Here is a 20161-nt window from a genome sequence, read left to right as displayed (position 1 = left end):
CTCCCCTCCCCATCTAAAAAAAAAAGAGAAGAAAAATAAGTTATTGAAGCCCTTTTTAAAAATACGCAGAAGAAAAGAGAAGAGATGCAAACAAACAGGACACCTTTGAAACTGTTGGCTTTATTATATGTTTGAAGAGATAAAAGCTATACAAAGTGGAGGTGTGTGGTTTCATATGTAGCCTTCTTTTCCCTTTCTTTTGTATGGAAAGGTTTAGTTTGTTAAGTCCAAAATAACCCCCCAAATTATCTTCATTTAATGTGTGTTTGGGGGTAGGGGAGAAAGGGGAGTCTAAATCTACAGGAGGGGTTCCAGGGTGGCTGGGCTTCGTATGGTCTGAGGTCTGGTTCACCTTTGCCAAGATTAGGAGGTTGGTGGGAGGAGGGATCATGTGCTCCAGCAACAGTGGAGGAGAGGAGAAAAGGAGGGGGACAGGCAAAAGCCAGTTTGGTTTAATCTAGGTGATCTTTCCTCCAGTCTCCCCACCCTTTGGCTGGGAGAGAGTCACCTCAGCTCAAACAGAGGAAGGAAGGGCATGATCTCACCACGGATGTCCACTCTCAGTGGTCTCTAGATTTGCAGACACTGAGGACAAGGGACAAGATAGGAGGCAGCTTGTCCATGCCTGGGGCTCATCTGCTGTTCAAAATTTTGCACACATTCTTTCTCTTTCTCTCTCTCTCTCTCTCTCTCTCTCTCTCTCTCTCTCTCTCTCTCTCTCTCTCTCTCTCTCTCTCTCTCTCTCTCTCTCTCTCTCTCTCCCTCTCGTTCTTTGTCTGTGTGGTGTGTGTGTGTGTGTGTGTGTGTGTGTGTGTGTGACTGGCTGGCTGTCTCTCCTCTGTCTCTCTCTGTTTCTCTGTCAGTCTCTGATTCTGTTTCCCTCCCTCTGTTTCCTCCATCTCACCACCCCCAGGTGTCTCAAAGTGTCCTTGCAACCAGTCAGTAGTCTTATCTCCCTCTGTGAACCTTGCACAGGGTTGTCCTGGCTTCTCACCAGAGTGCAAGTGGGAATGCAATTCACAAAATCCAACCTTTTTTCTCCTCTTTTCTTGCCCCTATAGACCTCACAGTCATATTTTCAATGTCTCTTATTTGGGGGCGAGGGGTAAGGTTAGGTATGGCATGGCCCTGGAGGACTGTAAGAGGGCAATTGAAATGAATGCAAAGGAAAGGCTGTTGGGAGGGGAAGACAGGCGGTGGGGGGGTGGGACAACCAAGTCCCCTTAGGAGTTCTGCCTCTGGCTAAGTATGGGCAAAGATCAAGCCTAGCCCAGGAAAATGAATTCCTCCTGGTGTCACTGTTGGGTCCAGGGTCCACACTGATGTGGATCCACATCCTTCTCCAGCTCTGCTGTCATTCCACTTGCTGTCAGGTACCTGACTCCACAAGAAATACTGGTTCTGGCATCATAAGGCCTAGGTTCAAATTCTGACTGCCATTGAATACCTACATAACTTTGGCTAAGTCATTTCACTTTCCTGGGGTTCCTTTTTCTTCCCTGTAAAAGGGGAGCAGGGATCGATGAGATGGCTTCTCACTCTATTTGGAGATGGCCTGAATTGGTAAGAAGTTTTGCCTTCTCATCAGCCTCACCTCAGCTTCCAGTCTATGGTCCTTGGGACACAAGGGTAAAGTCAGTTGTAATGAATCTTCTTTAAAATCAGAGGGAGAGACTTTGCCTTCCAGAGGGACTAGTCCTAAAATTCTTTTAAATAGCAAGGGTCCTTTGGGAACTTAGTCACTCTCCTTAAAAGTAAGGATTACAATTGGAAGGTGGAGGGCTGGGGGGAGAGATCAACAAATCCACCTATCCATCAATAAGCATTTATTAAATGCCACTGTGTACCAGGCACCAAGCTAAGTGCAGAACAGGTTATCATTTGAAATCAGTCATGAGAAAGCTAGGATTTTCTGAAAACATCTATAGTGACACTTCTTAAAGTAAACTTGTACAATAACCCCCAAGACAGACCCACAGACTCTGTTTGTTTCCAACCCAGAGTTTGATTCCACTTAAATATAGAATGTAAAAGTCCATGGAGTGGAAGAGAATTCTGGTTACCCATGACCCTTTATGATACAACAGCCAGGAGCATGGAGTCTGGCCCAGGCAATGGGTGGTTGGGGGGAGGGGCTGCCAAGATGTTTCCTCTACCCTATGGGCCATCTGGTGATCATTAAAGTTGTCAATAAATTAAAAGCAACAACTCGTCAGGAAAATTCCAGCTGAAACCACCAAAAGTTTTTTTTTCTCTTAAGTGTGGGAAAAACTAACAAAATTGGAATTTTCAGCTTTTATCCAGGCTAGAACATTAAAAAGAATAACTTTAACCTCATTTCCATTTTTTTAATTATTATCTTTGGTTCTTTTCGGATGAGTCGCATGCCAGTGAGGACACTTCTCTCCATCTCCGGTAGAAGCTTTCTTATCCCTTTCACCTTTGCCACTAAGTGCTTCCAGAGGAGACACTGGGGGCTTTCTCTCCCCTACCTAGTCTTTCTCGTCACCATGGGTGATGATATAGCACAGGTTCTTGTAATCGAGATTACCACGCACATCTGGAGGGAAAGCTGTAAACATCTGTTTGATCTGGAAAATAAATGCAAGAAACAGGCATCCATGGGGTGGGGAGGGAGGAGGAGAGAACCCCAAATCCCCTCCAGCTGGCCTCCTGTTGGACAAAGACATGCCTTGTCCAGTCTCACTCGAGTGAGAGTTCTGCTTAGAACCCTCGTCCAAGTTCATTGAACCCTCCCAGCCTTTGCTGAGCTCAGGATGGCCGCTAGCTCTCCTCCCCATGTGGGTCCTAACCAGCCCTTCCTTGGACAGTCACAGAACATTGGTGGGGACCTCTGTGGTCACTGAGTCCCGTCTATCCTCATACCTTCCTTGGACTCAGCCCCTTTGTCAGTGCAGGAAAAATCGCTATTCTTCCTCCTCCCAGCCCACAGGATGTGTGAGGAAGGAACGTGCAGAATTCTTCAGAAGATTCATAGTTGGGCATCTGAGACAGTGGTTTTACTTTCCTCCAAAGTCACCCATCATCATGTATGACCAAAAAATGTAAGGCTGAGTCCCTACCCTCAAGAAGCTTATAATCTAAACCTGTGATTTCATCAGTATAAGTAACTAAGTGGGCAAGTAGAGAGAGCACTGGACCTGGAATCAGGAAGACCTGATTTCAAATCCAACCTCAGATGCTGACTCAGCTGTATGACTCTGGGCAAGTCACTTAACCTGTTTGCCTCAGTTTCCTCAACTGTAAAATGGAGATCATAACAAGACCCAGTTCTCACCGGGTTGCTGTGACAACTGAATGAGTTAATTTTTGTAAAAAGCACTTGGCACAGTATCTGGCAAATAGTAGATGCTAGATAGATGCGTATTCCGTTCCAACCCATCCTACCTCGGAGAGATTCCCAGTAAGGAGATGCAGATCAGCATCTGCTCAGTAACTTAAGACTGGCGTGGGGTCCCTGAGCAGGAAAATGACTTGCCTAGGGTAACACTGTCTGTATGTGTCAGAGATCAGACGTGAACCCTGATTTCTTCTTGACTCCTAGGTCAGCACCCTGTCCACTATCTCATGGTTGCCTGTCTGCAATCAAGCAGGGAAATGTAACAGTGACCATTCATTTACTGAGCATTTTATAAAGCGCTTTCCTCACAATCACCTTGCAGGAAAAGATAAAAGAAGCACTCTGTGCGAATACACAGGGGATCTATGTCTTTGGCAGTGTGGGGAACTCCTGGTATCAACCGATCAATCTATGGCAAAACTCACTTTTCTAGGTGAAGGAAAACAGGTCCCCACCCTGAGAGGAAGGGACTTTGAGAGGTCATCAAGTCCATCCCCCTGCCTCTAGGGAATACTGCAAATCCCAACGACAGAAAAGATGACCTTACCTCCTCCTCGCTGAACCGGTCTGCCTGTGTCATGAGCTTTTCTTTAATACTGTTAAAATAAAAACAAAGTAAATGACTTTATTTCATGACAGGAAACAACCAGGCCTTGGAACTGTGGCTATGCTCCTTTCTCCAGCCTCAGTTTCTTCTCCTGCAAATATTGAAAAAGCAAGCTGAAAGTTCCCTAAGCTGCCTCCCAGGCCTCATGCTCCAGGGATTGTTCCAAACGTGGTTGCGTGAAGCCACATTCTGGTCCGGCCACGGCCAAAGACCCCCCACAGCTTCCTTCCCGGTGAGGACACCAGCCACATTTAGAAACAGCATCAGGGATTTATCTCCTTCCTTCCCATGTTATTTATTACTGAAGTTATTTGCCTTGAAACAGAATATTGTTTTCTCCAGCTAGTTGGCTTCTGCTTTTTATTCCCCAGGGTAACAAGTTACAGATGATCATTCCTCCCAGCTGGTGATGGCTCTGTCTTTCCCTCCTGCCTTTCATTGTGCCCCCACTCCCTCACTCTGGAAAACCTGAAACCATCATGAATCATTAAAGGCTACAACTGGCAGAGACCTTCACTGTACAAATGAGGAAACTGAGGTAGTGAGAGGGGAAGTGTCTTTCTCAAAGTCACACAGCAAGTTCATATAAGAGTAGAAATTAGATCCCACGTCTCCAATCTCCTACTCAGTGCTCCTGTGCAGGTCCCTAAGGACCTTCCAAAGAATTCTCCCTTATTTCTTGGCCTTCAGAGATGCCCCTGCTTGGAAGAAAGGCCACTAGGATGATACAGCAGCATCCCCCTTCAAGGCCAGACCTAAAAATTAAGAAATAATGCCTCAAAGGCGTTTCCTCTCCCACCCCTTCCAGGCCCTGAGTCTTGATTAGAACCCAGCACCCAAGCACTAAAATCTCAGCTTATTTGTTCTTACCATCCCTCACAGCCATTCAGAGTCAACCCCTTTCCTCATACCAAAATCCTCCTCCACATCTTCCTCAATAGCTCCCGAAAGAACTCCCTGCCTCCCCTATCAGACTCAGCCCTCCAGCCCAGTCAAGCTGCCAAACTTCTTGCCCTGATTTTCTCCTTCGGAAGTTTTTAAGGCTCAAGATTTACTGAACATCTATGGGGCTTCTCAGGCAAATGAGGCAGCTGTCCATGCTGCATGATATGGAATCAGGCAAACAACTCCCTTCCTAATCCCTGAAATTGCACTTGGGTTGGAATTCTAATTCTTGGGGCTCAGGATTGCCCTCTCCAGTTACCGCTATTAAAATGCAAGCACCACACCATAAATCTCTAGCAGATTAAAGACAAAAGATTATCATGTCCCAAAGTATTTACTACAGCCCTTTCTGAAACAGCAAAGGACTGGGAACAAAGGAGATGCTTATCAATCCGGGAATGACTAAACAGACAGGAATGGAACTGAATTTTACTTCACTATAAGAAATGGTATATGTGACGAATTCAGAGAAGTATGAGAAGACATGAAATGATGCAGACGGAAGTAAGTAGAACTAGGAAAGCAAAAAACACAGTGACCACACTAATGTAAATAAAAGTAACAAAAAAAAAAAACTGAATGCTCGATAATTATAATGATCAAGCTTGGGTGGTCCTCCAAAAGAGGGGAGAAAAATGTACCTGTATTTTGCATATGAGGAAACTGAGGTTTATCCATCAAATTACTTCAAAACTCTAAAATGAGATTGATCATAGGATTTTAAGGATCATGGATTTAGAACTGGAGGGGAAATTAAAGGCTGCCCGGTCTAGCCCTCTCATTTTAGAGATAGGGAAACTAAGGCCCATCAGGCGAATGATTATACATCCTAGATGCAGAAAGGTTATCTAGTCTAAGTCTTCATTTTACATATGAGGAAACCAAGCCCTTAAATGGTAGTGAGGGAGAGAGGCAGGATTGGAATTCAGCTCTTTCCACTGAAAGGACAGCTGGTTTTATGAGCATTTTCCCCTAGGAATTCATCATGATTTTCCCTGCCTTATATGTCCCTGGCCTTCCTCTCCCCTTCTCCCATCAAGGTCTGCCATTTCTTAAGTCCTCAGAGGTTCTTTCCATATTTCCTATGTAAGACACTACCCTTTGTCCCATTGGGCAGTGAAAACATGGTGGGTTGGGAAGGTCAAGGTCATGGAGGAGCTCGTGAGGGAATAATGACACCACCACCCCCTCCAGGACATAGACATAAACTCAAGAATCTTGGATTGGATGGGCCTAAATTTCTACTGGAAAATTTGAACTGAATGCTTATATTGGAGGAAGTAAGGGTATGGGGGAGGGGTGTGGAGAATTTGGGGTCTAATTATAATCTTCTGATGCCCGGCCCATCCTCCACCCCCTGGCAGGGGCACAAGGAAACCAAGTTAAAGACCTATGTGCATTTTCCATTATTTATTTTATAGGGGAAGGAGAAGTCACAGTTTCCAATGTTGAAAGTTATGTCCTTTTCACATACTATTTATTTCTGGAAGGAAAACAAAAACGTCCCCCCCAAACAAGACAACAACCAGAGCCTTCTGGTGCCTTTGCAGAAATTCGTGCCGAGAGTCTTGATGTGGGTCTCTCGCTGATGAACAGTCTGGCCAATATCAACTGGTTCTAATATTGAAACTATTTTGTTGTGCCTTTGATTTGCATACAATCTTTTAAAAGATTATCATTGGAATCTGCGGGGCAAGTGATCCCTGATCCAGCAGCACATGGAGCAAGGGCAGAGGAAGAATGAAGGGGGTGGGGAGATGGGGGCCTCATCACAGGAACCTCGAGAGAACCACATTATTAGGAACATACTAGGAGAGACAACTCCCTGAATCCTCTCTCCCTCCACTCCTGGGGGAGGAAGAGGCTGAAGGTGGAAGATCGTAGAAGGCACCAAGGGATCTGTTAGAAGTGAGAAAAGAGGGCCAGGGCTGTAAATTAGTAAAATGTACTGTCCTTGGCCCATCTGGACGGACCGCATGAGTCACAACTTTCCAGATGAGAGGTGAAAATACAAAAGGAGACTGGACACAAACCATGGACCCCCCAGGTCCATTCATATGGAGATGAAAAAAATAAATGTTGATTAAAGGTCATCGGGGCTTTTTTCCTGGTATTATTTAATGATTTTAATATGGAACACAATTATCGTTCAAATTTAAAGTTCTAAAATATGACATTAATTGGGCTTGGAAGATCCATCCTAAAGTGGGGAAGAAAATCACCAGCCCCAAAATCTGTCTAATCTCTAACCCAGGGGAGCCCATGAGAACAAACGAAAACCTCAAAGACATTTCAGGAATTGATTAAATGGTTTGCTCTGTAATGATCAGCTTTACCCTCAGGTCTAATAAGGAAACATCACGGTCTCCAGTGAGGACAGACTAAAGTAACTGTCTACTTTGAACAGAGCAGAGAAAAGGGAACTCTGACCTTTCAAGAGAGGCGAGTTTGGCTATGGGGAGGGAACTGTCTTCATTTTGACTGTGAAATATACCATCTATAGGAAATAGCCCAAGAGAGTTTGGCTAGAGAGAGGGCGTTGCATCTGACTGCCATCACTGCAAGGACAAGATTTCCCACTGGGATTCCCCTGCCTCAATTTCTCATCTTGTAATCTATGTCCAGAATTAGAAACTATTTCAGAGGTTCACCTTGGAGCCACTTCAGGTTACCCAACAGCACATACTTTTTCAATCCTCTCTTGAAAATCATCTCATAAATAGTCTCCAAATTTATTCAAAAAATTCTCAGCCAGTTATTTTTTTTTTTATCAATGCTCTTTCAAGGACTCGGTCAACCACTGAAAAGGGAAAGCATTGGACAAAGCTCAGCCCTTCAGTAAGTAATTTAACACCACTGAGTCTCAGATTCAGTTTTAGAGTCCGCAATTCCTGTGACCAAAACTTCAGAGACCTATACTTTAAACTTTGGTCATGCTACCCATTCTGTGCCTGGTAGTCATTTTATAGAATCAGTGGATTTCAGAGCTGAAAGAAACCTCAACTGCCATGGATCTATACCTGGGGGGTGCTGGAGCCAGATTATATCAGCCTATAAGGGCTGATGGTTAAATGTTCAGTATGAGCATTTATACCTCAGAAATTGGCAAACACTACACACCAGAGATATTATAGAAGGAAAGTCAACAACCTTGACAACAGATTGAATATGGTGGGGGGCATGCAAGTGAAAGAGAGTACGGAGTTGAGGGTAACACCTATATTGGGAACCTGAGAGCCTGGGATGATGGTGTCAGCCTCTATAGTAATAGGGAAGGCAGGAACGGGGTAGGACTTAGGTGGAAAGATAATGAATTTGGTTTTGGACATATTGAGCTTAAGATGTGTCCTGGATGTCCTGTTTGAGACAGCTAAAAGGCAATTGAAGAATCAAAACTGGAGGTCAGCAGAGAGGCCAAGCAAGATTGGAAGATTTGAAAGTCATCAGTTGATTAAATCCATGGGAGTTGATAAGATCACCAAGTGATAACAGAGGGAGAAGACAAAACAGCCTAGAACAAAACCCTGAGGAACACCTGTGGGTAGAGGGCATGATCTGGATGAGGATCCATCAAAGGAGACCTAGAAGGAAGAGTCAGAGAGGTAAACAGGGGGGTCCCCAAAACCAAGAGAAGAAGGTATCCAAGAGAACAGAGGGAAAAACAGCATCAGAGGCTGCAGAAAGGTTGAGGAGAATGAAGATTGTGAAAAGACCGTTGGTTTTGGCAACCAGGAGATCATTAGTAACTATGGAGAGAGAAGTTTCAGTGAAATGAGGTCAGAAGCCAGATTGTAATGGGTTAGGAAGAGAACTAGAGGGAAGTGAAGGCACCTATTATAGCCTTCTCAAGGGGTTCAGCCACAAAGGTCAGAAGAGATCTAGGTTGAAAGCAGGGATGGACGGATCAAGTAAAGGGGTTTTGAGGAAGAGGGGAACATGGACATATTTGTAGGAAATGAACCAGTAGAAAAGGAGAGTTTGAAAATAAGTGATTAAGTAGGGATGACAAAGGGAGAAATCTTGTGGAAGGAACAGGATGGAATGGCACCATTTGAGCCTTGGTAAGAACAAAGGCCATCTCACCATGTGAGATGGGTGAATGAGGAGAGAGTGGCAGAAGGCATCTGTGTGATATGAGATCAGAAAGCAAGAGCTCATGGCAAATAGCCTCCATTTCTTTTTTTGTAAAATATGATGCAAACTTCTCCATTGAGAGAATGAGCAGAAGGGGATCCCATGGGAGGTTTGAGGAGACATGAAAAGGTTTAGAAGAGCTACTGTGGAAAGTGGGATAATGAGGTGATGAGACAGAGGTACAGTAGGATTGCCTGGCAGCAGTGAGGGCCCAGTTGAGGTTGTATAACATAAGTTCATAGTGAACCCAACCAGAAATCTTGTCCCTTCACATGGCATGTAACTCCTCTGGGTCACAGTTTCCATATCTGTAAATATGAGAGGATTGTACAATATAATCCTTAAGATCCTTTCCAGCTCCAAATATATGATTTTATGTACTATACTCTTACATGTCTCAATGAGATTCTGCTCTTTGTGAAGAGTTACGCCAGATGTGGAGAGTCAAAGATAAAACTGAGTGCCTTCACACTTTAGTTTTGGCAAGACCACCTTTGGAAAATGTGGAAATATAAACAAATGTCCTCTCAGGAGTCACAAGGAGACTTTGAGTCATGTCTACACTGGAAAAGAAGCATCCAAAGGCAAATATTTTCAAAGAAAATGAATACCCTCCCCAGGCAAACCTTTGTCTCTGTGTCCTGAGTCTTAGCAAGAAATGCGATCGCAGCTTCCATCTGGGCTGTATCTCCTCCCTCATGCCAAAAATGGAAATTATGATCACCCATATGTATTCAATAGGTGGCGATTTGGGGGTTGTAGGCTGATTTCTCTCCAAAGCACAGAGATCAGTATATCTAATGCCTATGAGTGTCTGGAATTCTTTAAGCGACCACCTCATGTCCTTTCTCATCTGGGGAAGGCAGTATTGGAAAACAATCCATCGATTTTTCAGTCTTTCTGCACAGTAAGGAGAAAGGACACATTTGTCTTAAAGTGGATCCTCAACAATGAGTAGTTATAATGACCAAACCTGGTCCTAAAGAAGTGATGAGAAAATCTCCTTCTCATATGTGTCCCAGGGATAATTCCACAATTATCTACCTGTACAGAGATAGAGGTGAAATGAAGAAATGCTGTCCTTTGAATTATTCCAGATGTGGGGAGCCAAGCTAAATGCTGTTCGCATTTCCCCTTTACTTGGAGAAGAGGAAGACTATGGATGCATTTTTTCCCCTATGTTGTGGGATGTCATCACTATGGTAGCTGTTCTAGCTTGAGTGTTTTTCTTTGTTACAAAGGAAGGCTTACTAGGTGGGCTGGATTTTATCTGGAATGGCTTTTTTTAAAAAGCATTAATTAAATGTTTATTTAGGAAAAAAAATGAAGGAGTCCTTTAGAAAGGTGAACTTACAAGTCGGCCTTAAGGAAACCTTTTCCTTCAACATCAAAAATCTTGAAAGCATGCAGGATGGCATCTTCTGGATCTGTGCCTGGAAGGACAAACCAGACAAAGAAGGTGAATATTTCATGTAGCCAGGAGTCCCTGCAGAGAGACTGAGGGTAAGAAGATGTAGGGTCTCCTTCAATAAAATCAGGATGGACATGGTAAAGACAGACTTCTTCACCAAATCCCATAACTTCTCTCTCTCCTCCCTTGAAGTTTAGACTAATTTATTTTTTTTAACTGGGTCCCTTAATTTTTTTTTTCTAAATGAACATTTTATTGATGCCTTTAAAAAAAATCAGTCATTCCCCTACTTCTGCCCACCCAGCAAGTCTTCCTTTTGTAACAAACTAAAACAGCTAATTAAAATCAGTTTTGGAAGGGACCCTAGAGGGTAGCTACACATATACATACCCCCAACTCCTTGGATTTACCAAAGAAGAAAGCAAAGCCCAGTGTAGTTGAATGACCTATCCAAGGTCACAATCAAGCTACTGTCCTAGCTGGAACTAGAATGTAGGTTAGGTCTCCTGCCTTGCTGGAGGCATGCATGGAGGTAATAGAAAACTGGATGACATCAGGGACCAGCTAATAGTTCATCTTGGCTCGTCCTAACATGAGTGTGAAGAATGGTGACATCCAGTTGGGGAAGTAAGCTCCTTTCAGGAGGTAAGGTGTCTCAATAATTTTGTCCTCGAGATAATAGGGAGTCATTGAATATAGTTAAGCAAGGATGTGACAGGGTTTGCTAGGAACATTAAAGCAGCTGTCCTTGGAAGAATGATTATTTGTGTTTATCATCCTTGTTCATTTTAATTGCCATTTGTCATAAACTGAGGGTTATTATAGGTAGCACTTGGGTTTGATATAAGCCAGATTTGGGGAGGGGATGGAGAGGGAGTTCGAAATGTGGTCAAATACGGCAAATGAGAGGGATTAGTATTATTATTTCAATGAACACACCTTGCCTAGAGCTATTTCTTCTGTTTTTCAAAGGGTAATGGACATGACAGCTTATTGCTTAGTGAGGTTTTTGATGGTTGATATTTTTCAATTTTGGTTTGGAGAGTTTTAAAGGTGCTATTTTCTTGACAGGTAGAGCAGTGGAGAGAGCCAGGAATCAGGAAGACTCATTTTCCCGGGTTCAAATTCAGCTTCAGACACTTATTAGCTCTGTGACCCTGGGCAAATCGCTTCACCCTGTTGGTCTCAGTTTCCTCCTCTGTCAAATCAGCTGGAGAAGAAAATGGCCAAACCACTCCAGAATCTTTGCCAAGAAAACCCCAAATGGAGTTGTGAAGAATCAGACATGACTGAAATGACTGACTTACAACAACAACTGGGAGCTAAGTGTTAGAGATACAGAGGCAAAAAACCATCCCTAGTACAAAGGCCCTCACAGTCTAATGGGAGACAAATGTAAATAAACATGCATACACAAACTATATGGAGGATAAAGGAGAGAGATCAGCACAGGAGAAGGCATGATTCTAGGTCTCTTTTTACAGGTTTGTGAATTTCAAGGCCAGGTGCAAGGGAGATTCCCATTCCCAGGGTGAGAATGGGGACCATTTGGAGGCAGATTCCGCTGCGTGTGGGCAGGAGATGGTTTGTGGGGGCGTGGGGAGGCTTCCTTTCTTTTCTTCCTGCATGCAAACTGCTTCTTCTCCCCTGCTCTAGACACGAGGCCCTGCCTAGCCGGGCTGCACCAGGCAGCCTTTATTGATTAGCTGGTAAATAGCGCGGCCCTTTTGATGTGCCGGCATCCCTGCTTTCTGAACAAATTGCATTACTCTGTTTCCCCGTAGCTACAGTTCCATGTGGATGGCATTAACATAAATGGAGTTTTGTTAGCTGTTCATCTGGCATTGTAATATCAATGTACAAGGCTCGGTCTTGTCTCCAGAATCCTAGCTCGCCCTTTATGACAGAAATCAATTAGAGTGCCACCGATTTCCCAGGGAAAGCACCTTTCAGCATCCTCTTGTTGGCAAAAGAAAATCACAGTCCAGTGGCCAGGTCTGGCTCCCTGCGTCCTACTCCCTTCCTGACTCTCCGCTCCCACTACAAAGACTCTTTATCCCAATTAGCTTTGATTGGCTCCGAGCAGCCTTTTGGCTCAGCATCGTTTGCATGACAAAAGCCCAGCCAGAAGGGCCTGACAGGCCCAGCTGTTTCCCCCTTGTCAAATGAAAAAAAGCTGGCCTCCTCCTGGCCAAGAGGAAGCCTGAGGATGGTGGGCTGGGGACGTGGCACCCGCTTCCCCAGGCCCACGGCTGTCAGTGACATGAAGGTGGGACACGAGGTTAGAGAAGCAAGAGAGGGAAAGAGTGGCAGGGACCCTGGTCAGTAAAGAGGGAGGTCCCCAGAAGTCATCTCATCTGGCCCCACCATCTTTTGGGGGGGGGGGTGGAGAACTAAGGCCAAGGTGAAGAAATACTCAGCCAAGGTCACACAGCTGGTAGTCACAACGTCATAGACCTAGAGTTGGAAGGGACCCTCAGATTCCCTCTAGTCCAACCCTTTTGTTTACTGATGAGGAAACTGAGGCCCATGGTGGTGAAGTGAGGTGTGGAATCATAGAATAATGAATGTAGATGGAGAAGGGACCCCAGAAGCTACATCGTCTAACCTTTTCATTTTACACATGAGGAAACTGAGGCCCAGAAATGTGTAAGCGACTTGCCTAGGTTGTGCAGGCAATATGAGTCGGAGGAGGATCTGAATCCAGATCCTTTAACTCCAGAGTCAATTTTCTTCCCAACAGACTGAGTTGCCAGAGCAGTCTGCCCTTTTCTTGCCCAGCTATCTCTATCAGCCACTCCCTAGCATCTATAGCACCTTTCTCCTGAACGTTACAATGCCACAGACAGGCCCTGAATTGGGGTCAGTTAAGGCAAAAAGAGCTCTTAATAAAGCTCCTAGAGAGATTCCCCTTTTGTTCTTAAATGGAGCCATCAGATAATCCCAATTCAGTTCATTCAAAGTCCATCCCCCAAATCCCTTGTGTTTCACATTAACAAGGTTCTGCTGTATCTTATGGACAATAGTTTCCATAGGGAAACCCGAAAGCAAGCTTTATCCCTCCTGGTCACTCCTGAGCTGACCCTCCCAAATGGAGCCAAACCCAGCCACGTGGCCCTCCTTGAAGAACTATGAGACATTGGGCCACAAGAGGAAGGGAAAAGTAACAAACTTTGAGGTTGGGAGAAAGGGATGAGGAGAGAGACAAGATAAAGGAAGGAGAAGAGAAAGGAAAGAGAAGAAAAGGGAAGAAGGAGGAAAGGTAGAAGAGGGGAAGAGATGGGAGGAGGAAAGGAAGGAATAAAGGTCACTCCTTCCCTTCTTCTCATCCCTCCCTCCCTTCCTTCCCTCCTACTTCCCCTTTCCTCCCCACTCCCTTCCCTTGCTCCCAACCTCAAAGTCCTGCTTATTTTCTCAGGATTCTCCAGATCAGAAAAGGAGGAAAGTGCAATTAGAATGTGAGTAATGGTCTGAGAAAGTCCTGAGGGGTAGAGGGATTGTAGGTCTGTATGATGGCACAGAATCTGTCTAAGAAAGGTGAGTCATAAGAAGAGGGAGAAAGATAGGTGGTAACTGAAATGCTTACCACCACCTCCCCTACTTTGGCCACACTTTACCTCAAAGAAAAGAAATCTCCCAACCCAGTTTTTTGTCACCCCAAGGACATCCCTCAAGGCCACTCAGCCCCTCTTCAGCTCCCTCCTTCCCCTTTCCAGACCCTGAGACCACAAACACTTCCACCCTTAGGTGGGAGTTCAGGACGGCCAACAGGATGGAGGGGAGGATCAAACCAACTGAATATTATCCGAAGGCCTGGCCATGTGGACAACCTGTGTGACCCTGTCATTGTCATCTAACTTGTCTGCCTTAGTTTCCTCATCTGTAAAATGAGGGCAATAATAGCACCTACCTAGAGGATTGTTGTCAGGATAAAATGAGATAATATTTGTCAAGCACTTTGCAAACCTTAAAGTGCCCAATAATGCTAGTTATTATTCATTATTGTTTTAATCAGAGAGGTAACATGTAAGTAGTATGGTAGATACCAGAGAGATATGGAGTAGATGGAAAGTCATTCCATATAAGAAGGAACTAGCAGTTGGGGAGACAGGAGAAAGTCTTCTGCCAAAGGCAGAGAAACCAAGAGGTAGAAATGAGAAAGAACATGACAAGTATGGGGGGTAGGGGGAGGAGAGGAAGCCAGCAGGACAGGTAACACAAAGATCCAGAAAAATGTGATGGCAGCCAATGTTAGAGGAATCACAAGCAGCCAGAGCTGGAACACGGCTACCTTCATTTCAAGGCTCTTCCCAGAAAACCATCCTCGGGGCCACACCTGGCCTAGCACCCTGTCCCCCAGCCCTGCCCTGCTCTCTGCCTGTTTCTGCTACTGCTCTAAAGGATACTCACCCTTCAGCTTCTCACCAAACATGGTCAGGAAGACCGTGAAGTTGATGGGACCAGGGGCCTCCTTCACCATGGCTTCCAACTCCTCATTCTTGACATTGAGACGACCTATGAACAAAGGATAGAAGGGAGTTATGGGACCTTCAGTGGGTTATGGAAAGTGAATTTGATGTGGAATCCAAAGTGGAAGTCCTGATTTCTGACTGCCACTTGCTACATAAGTAACTTTGGGTAAGTCACTTGACCTTTCTGAGCCTTAGATTCCCCATTTATAAAATTAGGTTAATAATACCTACCCCTAGTGATGCCGCCGTGAACAATGTGCTGGACCTGGAATCAGAAAGACTCATCTTCCCGAGTTCAAATCCAGCCTCAGACACTTACTAGCTGTGTGACCCTGGGCAAGTCGCTTAACCCTGTTGGCCTCAGTTTCCTCATTTGTCAAATGAGCTAGAGAAGGAAATGGCCAAACCACTTCAGTATCTACCAAGAAAACTCCAAATGGGGTCATCAAGAGTCAGACATGACTGTAAAAACAACTGGAGTCAACACAAGGATCTCAGTGTTCCCTCTGCCCCTCAAATTGAAGAAGACAGGAAAGTCCAATTCCCATTAGCCAACCCAACTAGATAAAGTAAGATCTGTGATGACAGCCATTGGCAGTGACTGTGAATATTAACTGGTCACCAATTCCCTAGGGATTCTCACCAAATCGCAGCCCCTAAACCAAAGTCCAGTCACGAGGCGAGGTTTCCACATTCCCTCTCTCCCCTCCTTTAGTCAGTCCTTTCAGTTCTTCTTGACCCAGATAAGAACACACCTACAACATACAACAACTGGGGATTCCACCTTGGGATCCCAAACTTCACTCCTTGCAGCAAGCTCTGCATAGAGTAGGGGCTTGCTAAAAACTGAATAAATGAAGATTTTTGCTACTTACCTCACAAGGTTATTATAAGGATTAAATAGCAACATATGTGTGTAAGGGTAAACCATTCTAAAAAGTGGAACTATTGTGACCATCCCTATAACTCCTTCTCTTGGAGCATTACCCAGGGCTGCAAAGGTGTCTCTCAGGTCATTCTTGTCAATGAAGCCATCCCGGTTCTGATCCATGATGGTGAAGGCCTAACAAAGAGCAAAGGGCTCGTTAGTGCTGTATTCCTTCTCACCTTCCTGCTCTCCTCCCTCCCTCCCAGCCAGGACTATGATTTTATTATCACACGAGAACAAGGGCCCAGATTCTGTTCCACATTATTCATCTTTCTTCAGCCTATGGAACTCTTGGGCATTACATATTTTCAGCACATCAATCTGTGTTGGTGAGAAGCTTAATCAAATCCACTCAAACTTCCCTTCACCAAATTAACACTTGGTGAAACATGGAGCTGGGTCCCAGCCAATGCTATTGGCTCCAGTCGTTCACTCTTTTAACCCATGAAAGCTTTTATTCATGAGGCTCAAGGGATGGTATTCCAATGACCCCAGCTCTCTTCTCACCCATTTCTATGGACAGACCAGCTAAATGTCTCATTCGTTCTTCCCAGACAGAAAGAAACTCAAGGTGGGAAAGATGTGGGCACAATGCAGTAAAGCAAACCTTGCCATGACAATTGGCAGGCAAAACTCAGGAAGAGTCATTTGCGATCATAGATTTGGAGAAGAAAGGAAGCTCAGAAGTCATGTAGTCCAACCCCCTCATGATACAAAAGGAGAAACTGAGAGTCAGAAATAAAGTGATTTCCCCATGACCTTCCTTGGCAGCCCAGATGCAGTGGGATTAAGGAACAGGCCCAAGATTCTCTGAGCCACCCACCCTGAAACCACCCCTTTTGGACCTCAGTATCAAGTCTTTTTGAGAGGGGGAAAACACCCAATTTTTAAATCATACGATGTTAGCTCCAGCAGCAGTAAAGGCCAATTTCAACCTCCTCATTTTACAGCTGAGGTCCAGGGAAGTGAAATGACTGCTCAAGGCCACCCAGGTATTAACTGTCAAGAGACGGGATTCAAGGCCAGGTGCTCCGACTGCAGTGACCTTTCCGCTTAACTACATTGCCTCCTCAAGTCTACCTTGCTTTAAGAAATCGATGTCCTCTTCAAACATTGGATGTAAATCAGTATTTTATAACAAGTCCAATTTGATGCGTACTTGGGGGCTAATCATGGGGACTGATGATCTAAAGAACTCTTTGGGGGTATATTCTTAGATATGTTCTAGATATCCCTAACCTACTTCTTGCTTTCCTTCTTCTCATTTCTTTCCTCTTCTCTTTTTTCTCTCCCTTGGTCTTCTCATCTCTTCTCATCCTCTCCTCCTCTGCTCTCCTTTTTTCTCTCTTTATGTGTCTCTCTATACCTTCTCTTGTCTCTGGCTCTCTGTCTTTCTTTATCTGGACTTTTACATGCAAGCTTTACTTAGAGAAACAGGTTTTTACTCAAGTTTGGACAGGTGACTCCATTTTGGAGGAACCAACCTCTTTAAACTCCTGGATCTGGGATTGGTCAAACATGGAGAACACATTGGAGCCAGCTCCTCCCTCCCCTTTCTTCTTTGCCTTTTTGGGAGCCTGAAATGAACCAATGTACATGTGACATCAGTCATTACCACTTCGACATGCAGACACAAGCACCAGCAGCCACCACAGCCCATAGCTTCCCAACACTGGGACAGAAAGTCCCCGTGAAAACACCTTGGAGAAAAAGTTAAAAGTCCTATATTATTAAAAACCATGTTATTACCATCCCTACCTGTGTTAATAGCCATACCAGGTCCCCACTCCCAAAACAGAGAAAGAGCAAAATCTTACCGAAGCCTTGTAAATATGTATCACATCTTTACTGTCTAAGCAGCCCACCCACCCTTGGGGCATAAGGGAAGGGATCATTAAGCTATAGGGCAATGGTATTCCAAAGGATAGAACAGTCTCCACCCTTCTAGGACTGAAAGGATAGAATCATAGAATTTCCAAGCTGGGAGATCACCTACCCAATCCTTTCATTTTACAGACGGAGAAGATTAAAGCTCATTCTAATGGCTATTTCCTACACTTTCAATTTCCATCCACATCCCAACCCAAGCTCCCTCTGCTGAAATGCTATCCATTCTGCAAGTGTCACCCTGTCCATGAAGTTCCACAAGATAACAATCACCTCTCTTTCCATTTGGGGGGTGGGAGGGTGGGAGAGGGTTATATATATTTATACACTTCTTTTCTTCTCTATTAGATCATAAGATCCTTGAAGACAAGGATCAAGTCTAATTTGTGAGTTAGAGTAGGTGATTGAACTGACAGGGGGTTGGACTGGGTGATCTCTAGTATCTGTTGGACAAATAAAGATATGGTTAACTGACAAAGATGGTTGACTATATGTGGATTTCAGCAAAACATCTGACCAAGCTGCCACATGAGTCTGTCACGAGGAGTCTTGGGGACAAGTTGGACAGACCCAAGCATGATGGTCCAAGCATGTGATTGAATGGATTCAAAAGTAGCTAAATGATTAGTGTTCCCCAGTTGACTGACCTTATGATCATTCCCCCTCTTTCTAATCCCCCGTCTCTCCTTTTCTATTGGTTCTTTCCTAGCTGCCTACAAGTACTCCTTCGTCTCCTCCATCCTTTAAAAAAAAACAAACACCCTCACTAAACCCTAACAAGCCCTCAAGCTAGCCTCCTGTATTTCTCCTTTTTTATGAGCCAAACTCCTCAAAAATAGTCTACACTCATCAACCTTCTCCTCTTCTACTCTCATTCTTCTGAAGTCATTGCAATCTTCCACCATCACCACTCAGCAGCAACTGCTCCTTCCAAAGCCATTGATAATCTCTTCATTAAGGCTGGTGCCCTTTCTTCATTTTTCTTGACTTCTCTGAAGTATGACCCTCTTTTCTAGAGAGTCTCACTTCTTTAGAAGTTCAGGACCTTACTCTCTCTTGGTTCTCTTTCTACTTATCTGACTACTCTTTGTTAGTTTCCTTTTGGAGTACTCATCTGCATCATGCTCTTTAATTTTAGTGGTACCCCAAGTCTGTGACCTGAGAGTCTTCTCTCCCATTCTCTCTCTCTCTTTTTCTCTCCCTCTTTCTTTTTGTCTCTTTCTCTCTATCCCTGTCTCTGTCTCTCTGTCTCTGTCTCCTTCTGTCTCTGTTAATCTATCTCTGTCTTTATCACTCTGGCTCTGCCTCTGTCTCTCTCCTGAACCCCACCCCACTTTTATAGTCTTTCCAGTCTTATTATACATTACTTTCCTCAGAATTATGGTTAAACACCATGGTCCAGCCAAATTGCATTCTTAACTGTTACTTACACATGACATTCCATTTCCCATCTCTGTGACTTAGCACTGATTTTATCCCACATCTGCAATGCCCTCCCTCCTTATCTCCATCTCCCAGAATCTCTAGCTTTTTTCAAGGCTCAGCTCACATGTGACCCTCTATATAACACATTTTCTGATATCTTTAGTGGTTAATGATGAGAAAACTTGGTATTGGTTGTGACTTTGACTGGCATTTGGGGCACTGATACAGATAAAATCAATCATTCATCAACATATGAAATTTAATATAAAGTCTTACACTTGGGTCTAAAAAATCAGGATGGAGAGGATGAAAGAAGTGCATGGCTAGGCTAACGTCTATGTAAAAATGATCTTGACTTTCTAATGGACCTCTAGCTCATCATGAGTCAACACTATAACATGGAGACCAAGACAGTTAATGCAATCTTGGACTGCACCAAGAGAGGAAAACTGTCCAGAAAGGAGGTCCCAGTCCTTCTGTCCTCTACCCTGGTCAGACCACATAGGGAGTGTGGTGTTCAATTCTGTGTACCCCATTTTTAGGAAAGACATTGACAATATCGAATTCATCCAGTGATTGGGAGGAAACTGGAGATTATGCTACATGAGGACCAATAGAAGAAGGTAGAGATATTTGGTGTGTAGAAGAGAAAACTTGGGTGAGAGAGGAAAGCTGTCTTCAAGCATTTGAAAGATTGGATTAGACCTACTTTGCTTTCTCCCCAAAGGGCACAAATAGGAACAATGTGTGGAAGTTACAAAAAGACAGATTTCAGTTGATGAAAGGAAAATTTCATGATAATTAGAACAATCCCCAAATGGAGTGGGCTGCCCCAGGAAGCAGTGAGTTCCTTCTCACTGACTGGAGACCAAGAGGAGCCTGGAAGACCACCCATCAGTATAGCTGTAAAGGGGGTTTGGTTCATGTAAAACCAGCAGTTGGGGGAGAATTCCAGAGTAGATAGAGAGCTAGCATTGGAGCCAGGAAGTCC

General features: G+C 44.3%; 1 protein-coding gene across 2 annotated transcripts in view; it reads right to left on the bottom strand.

Annotated features, from left to right (window-relative positions):
- Positions 1-1811: 1811 nt before the first annotated feature.
- MYL10 (myosin light chain 10) overlaps positions 1812-20161 on the bottom strand; it is a 41908-nt gene continuing 23558 nt past the window's right edge. For both annotated transcript variants that reach the window (XM_072640321.1, XM_072640320.1), the window contains 6 exons: positions 17343-17435; positions 15918-15993; positions 14869-14973; positions 10402-10480; positions 3909-3957; positions 1812-2591 (listed from right to left, as the gene is read on the bottom strand). In XM_072640321.1, coding sequence (XP_072496422.1) covers positions 2493-2591; positions 3909-3957; positions 10402-10480; positions 14869-14973; positions 15918-15993; positions 17343-17378 — 444 coding nt within the window. In that variant the 5' untranslated portion in view covers positions 17379-17435 and the 3' untranslated portion in view covers positions 1812-2492. The remainder of the gene's footprint in view (positions 2592-3908; positions 3958-10401; positions 10481-14868; positions 14974-15917; positions 15994-17342; positions 17436-20161) is intronic.

Source organism: Notamacropus eugenii, chromosome 2 (genome assembly GCF_028372415.1).
Source record: "Notamacropus eugenii isolate mMacEug1 chromosome 2, mMacEug1.pri_v2, whole genome shotgun sequence".
In the NCBI taxonomy this organism is placed as follows: domain Eukaryota; kingdom Metazoa; phylum Chordata; class Mammalia; order Diprotodontia; family Macropodidae; genus Notamacropus; species Notamacropus eugenii.
The sequence above is the reverse complement of the archived record's forward strand: the minus strand, read 5'-3'. Positions and strand labels throughout refer to the sequence as shown.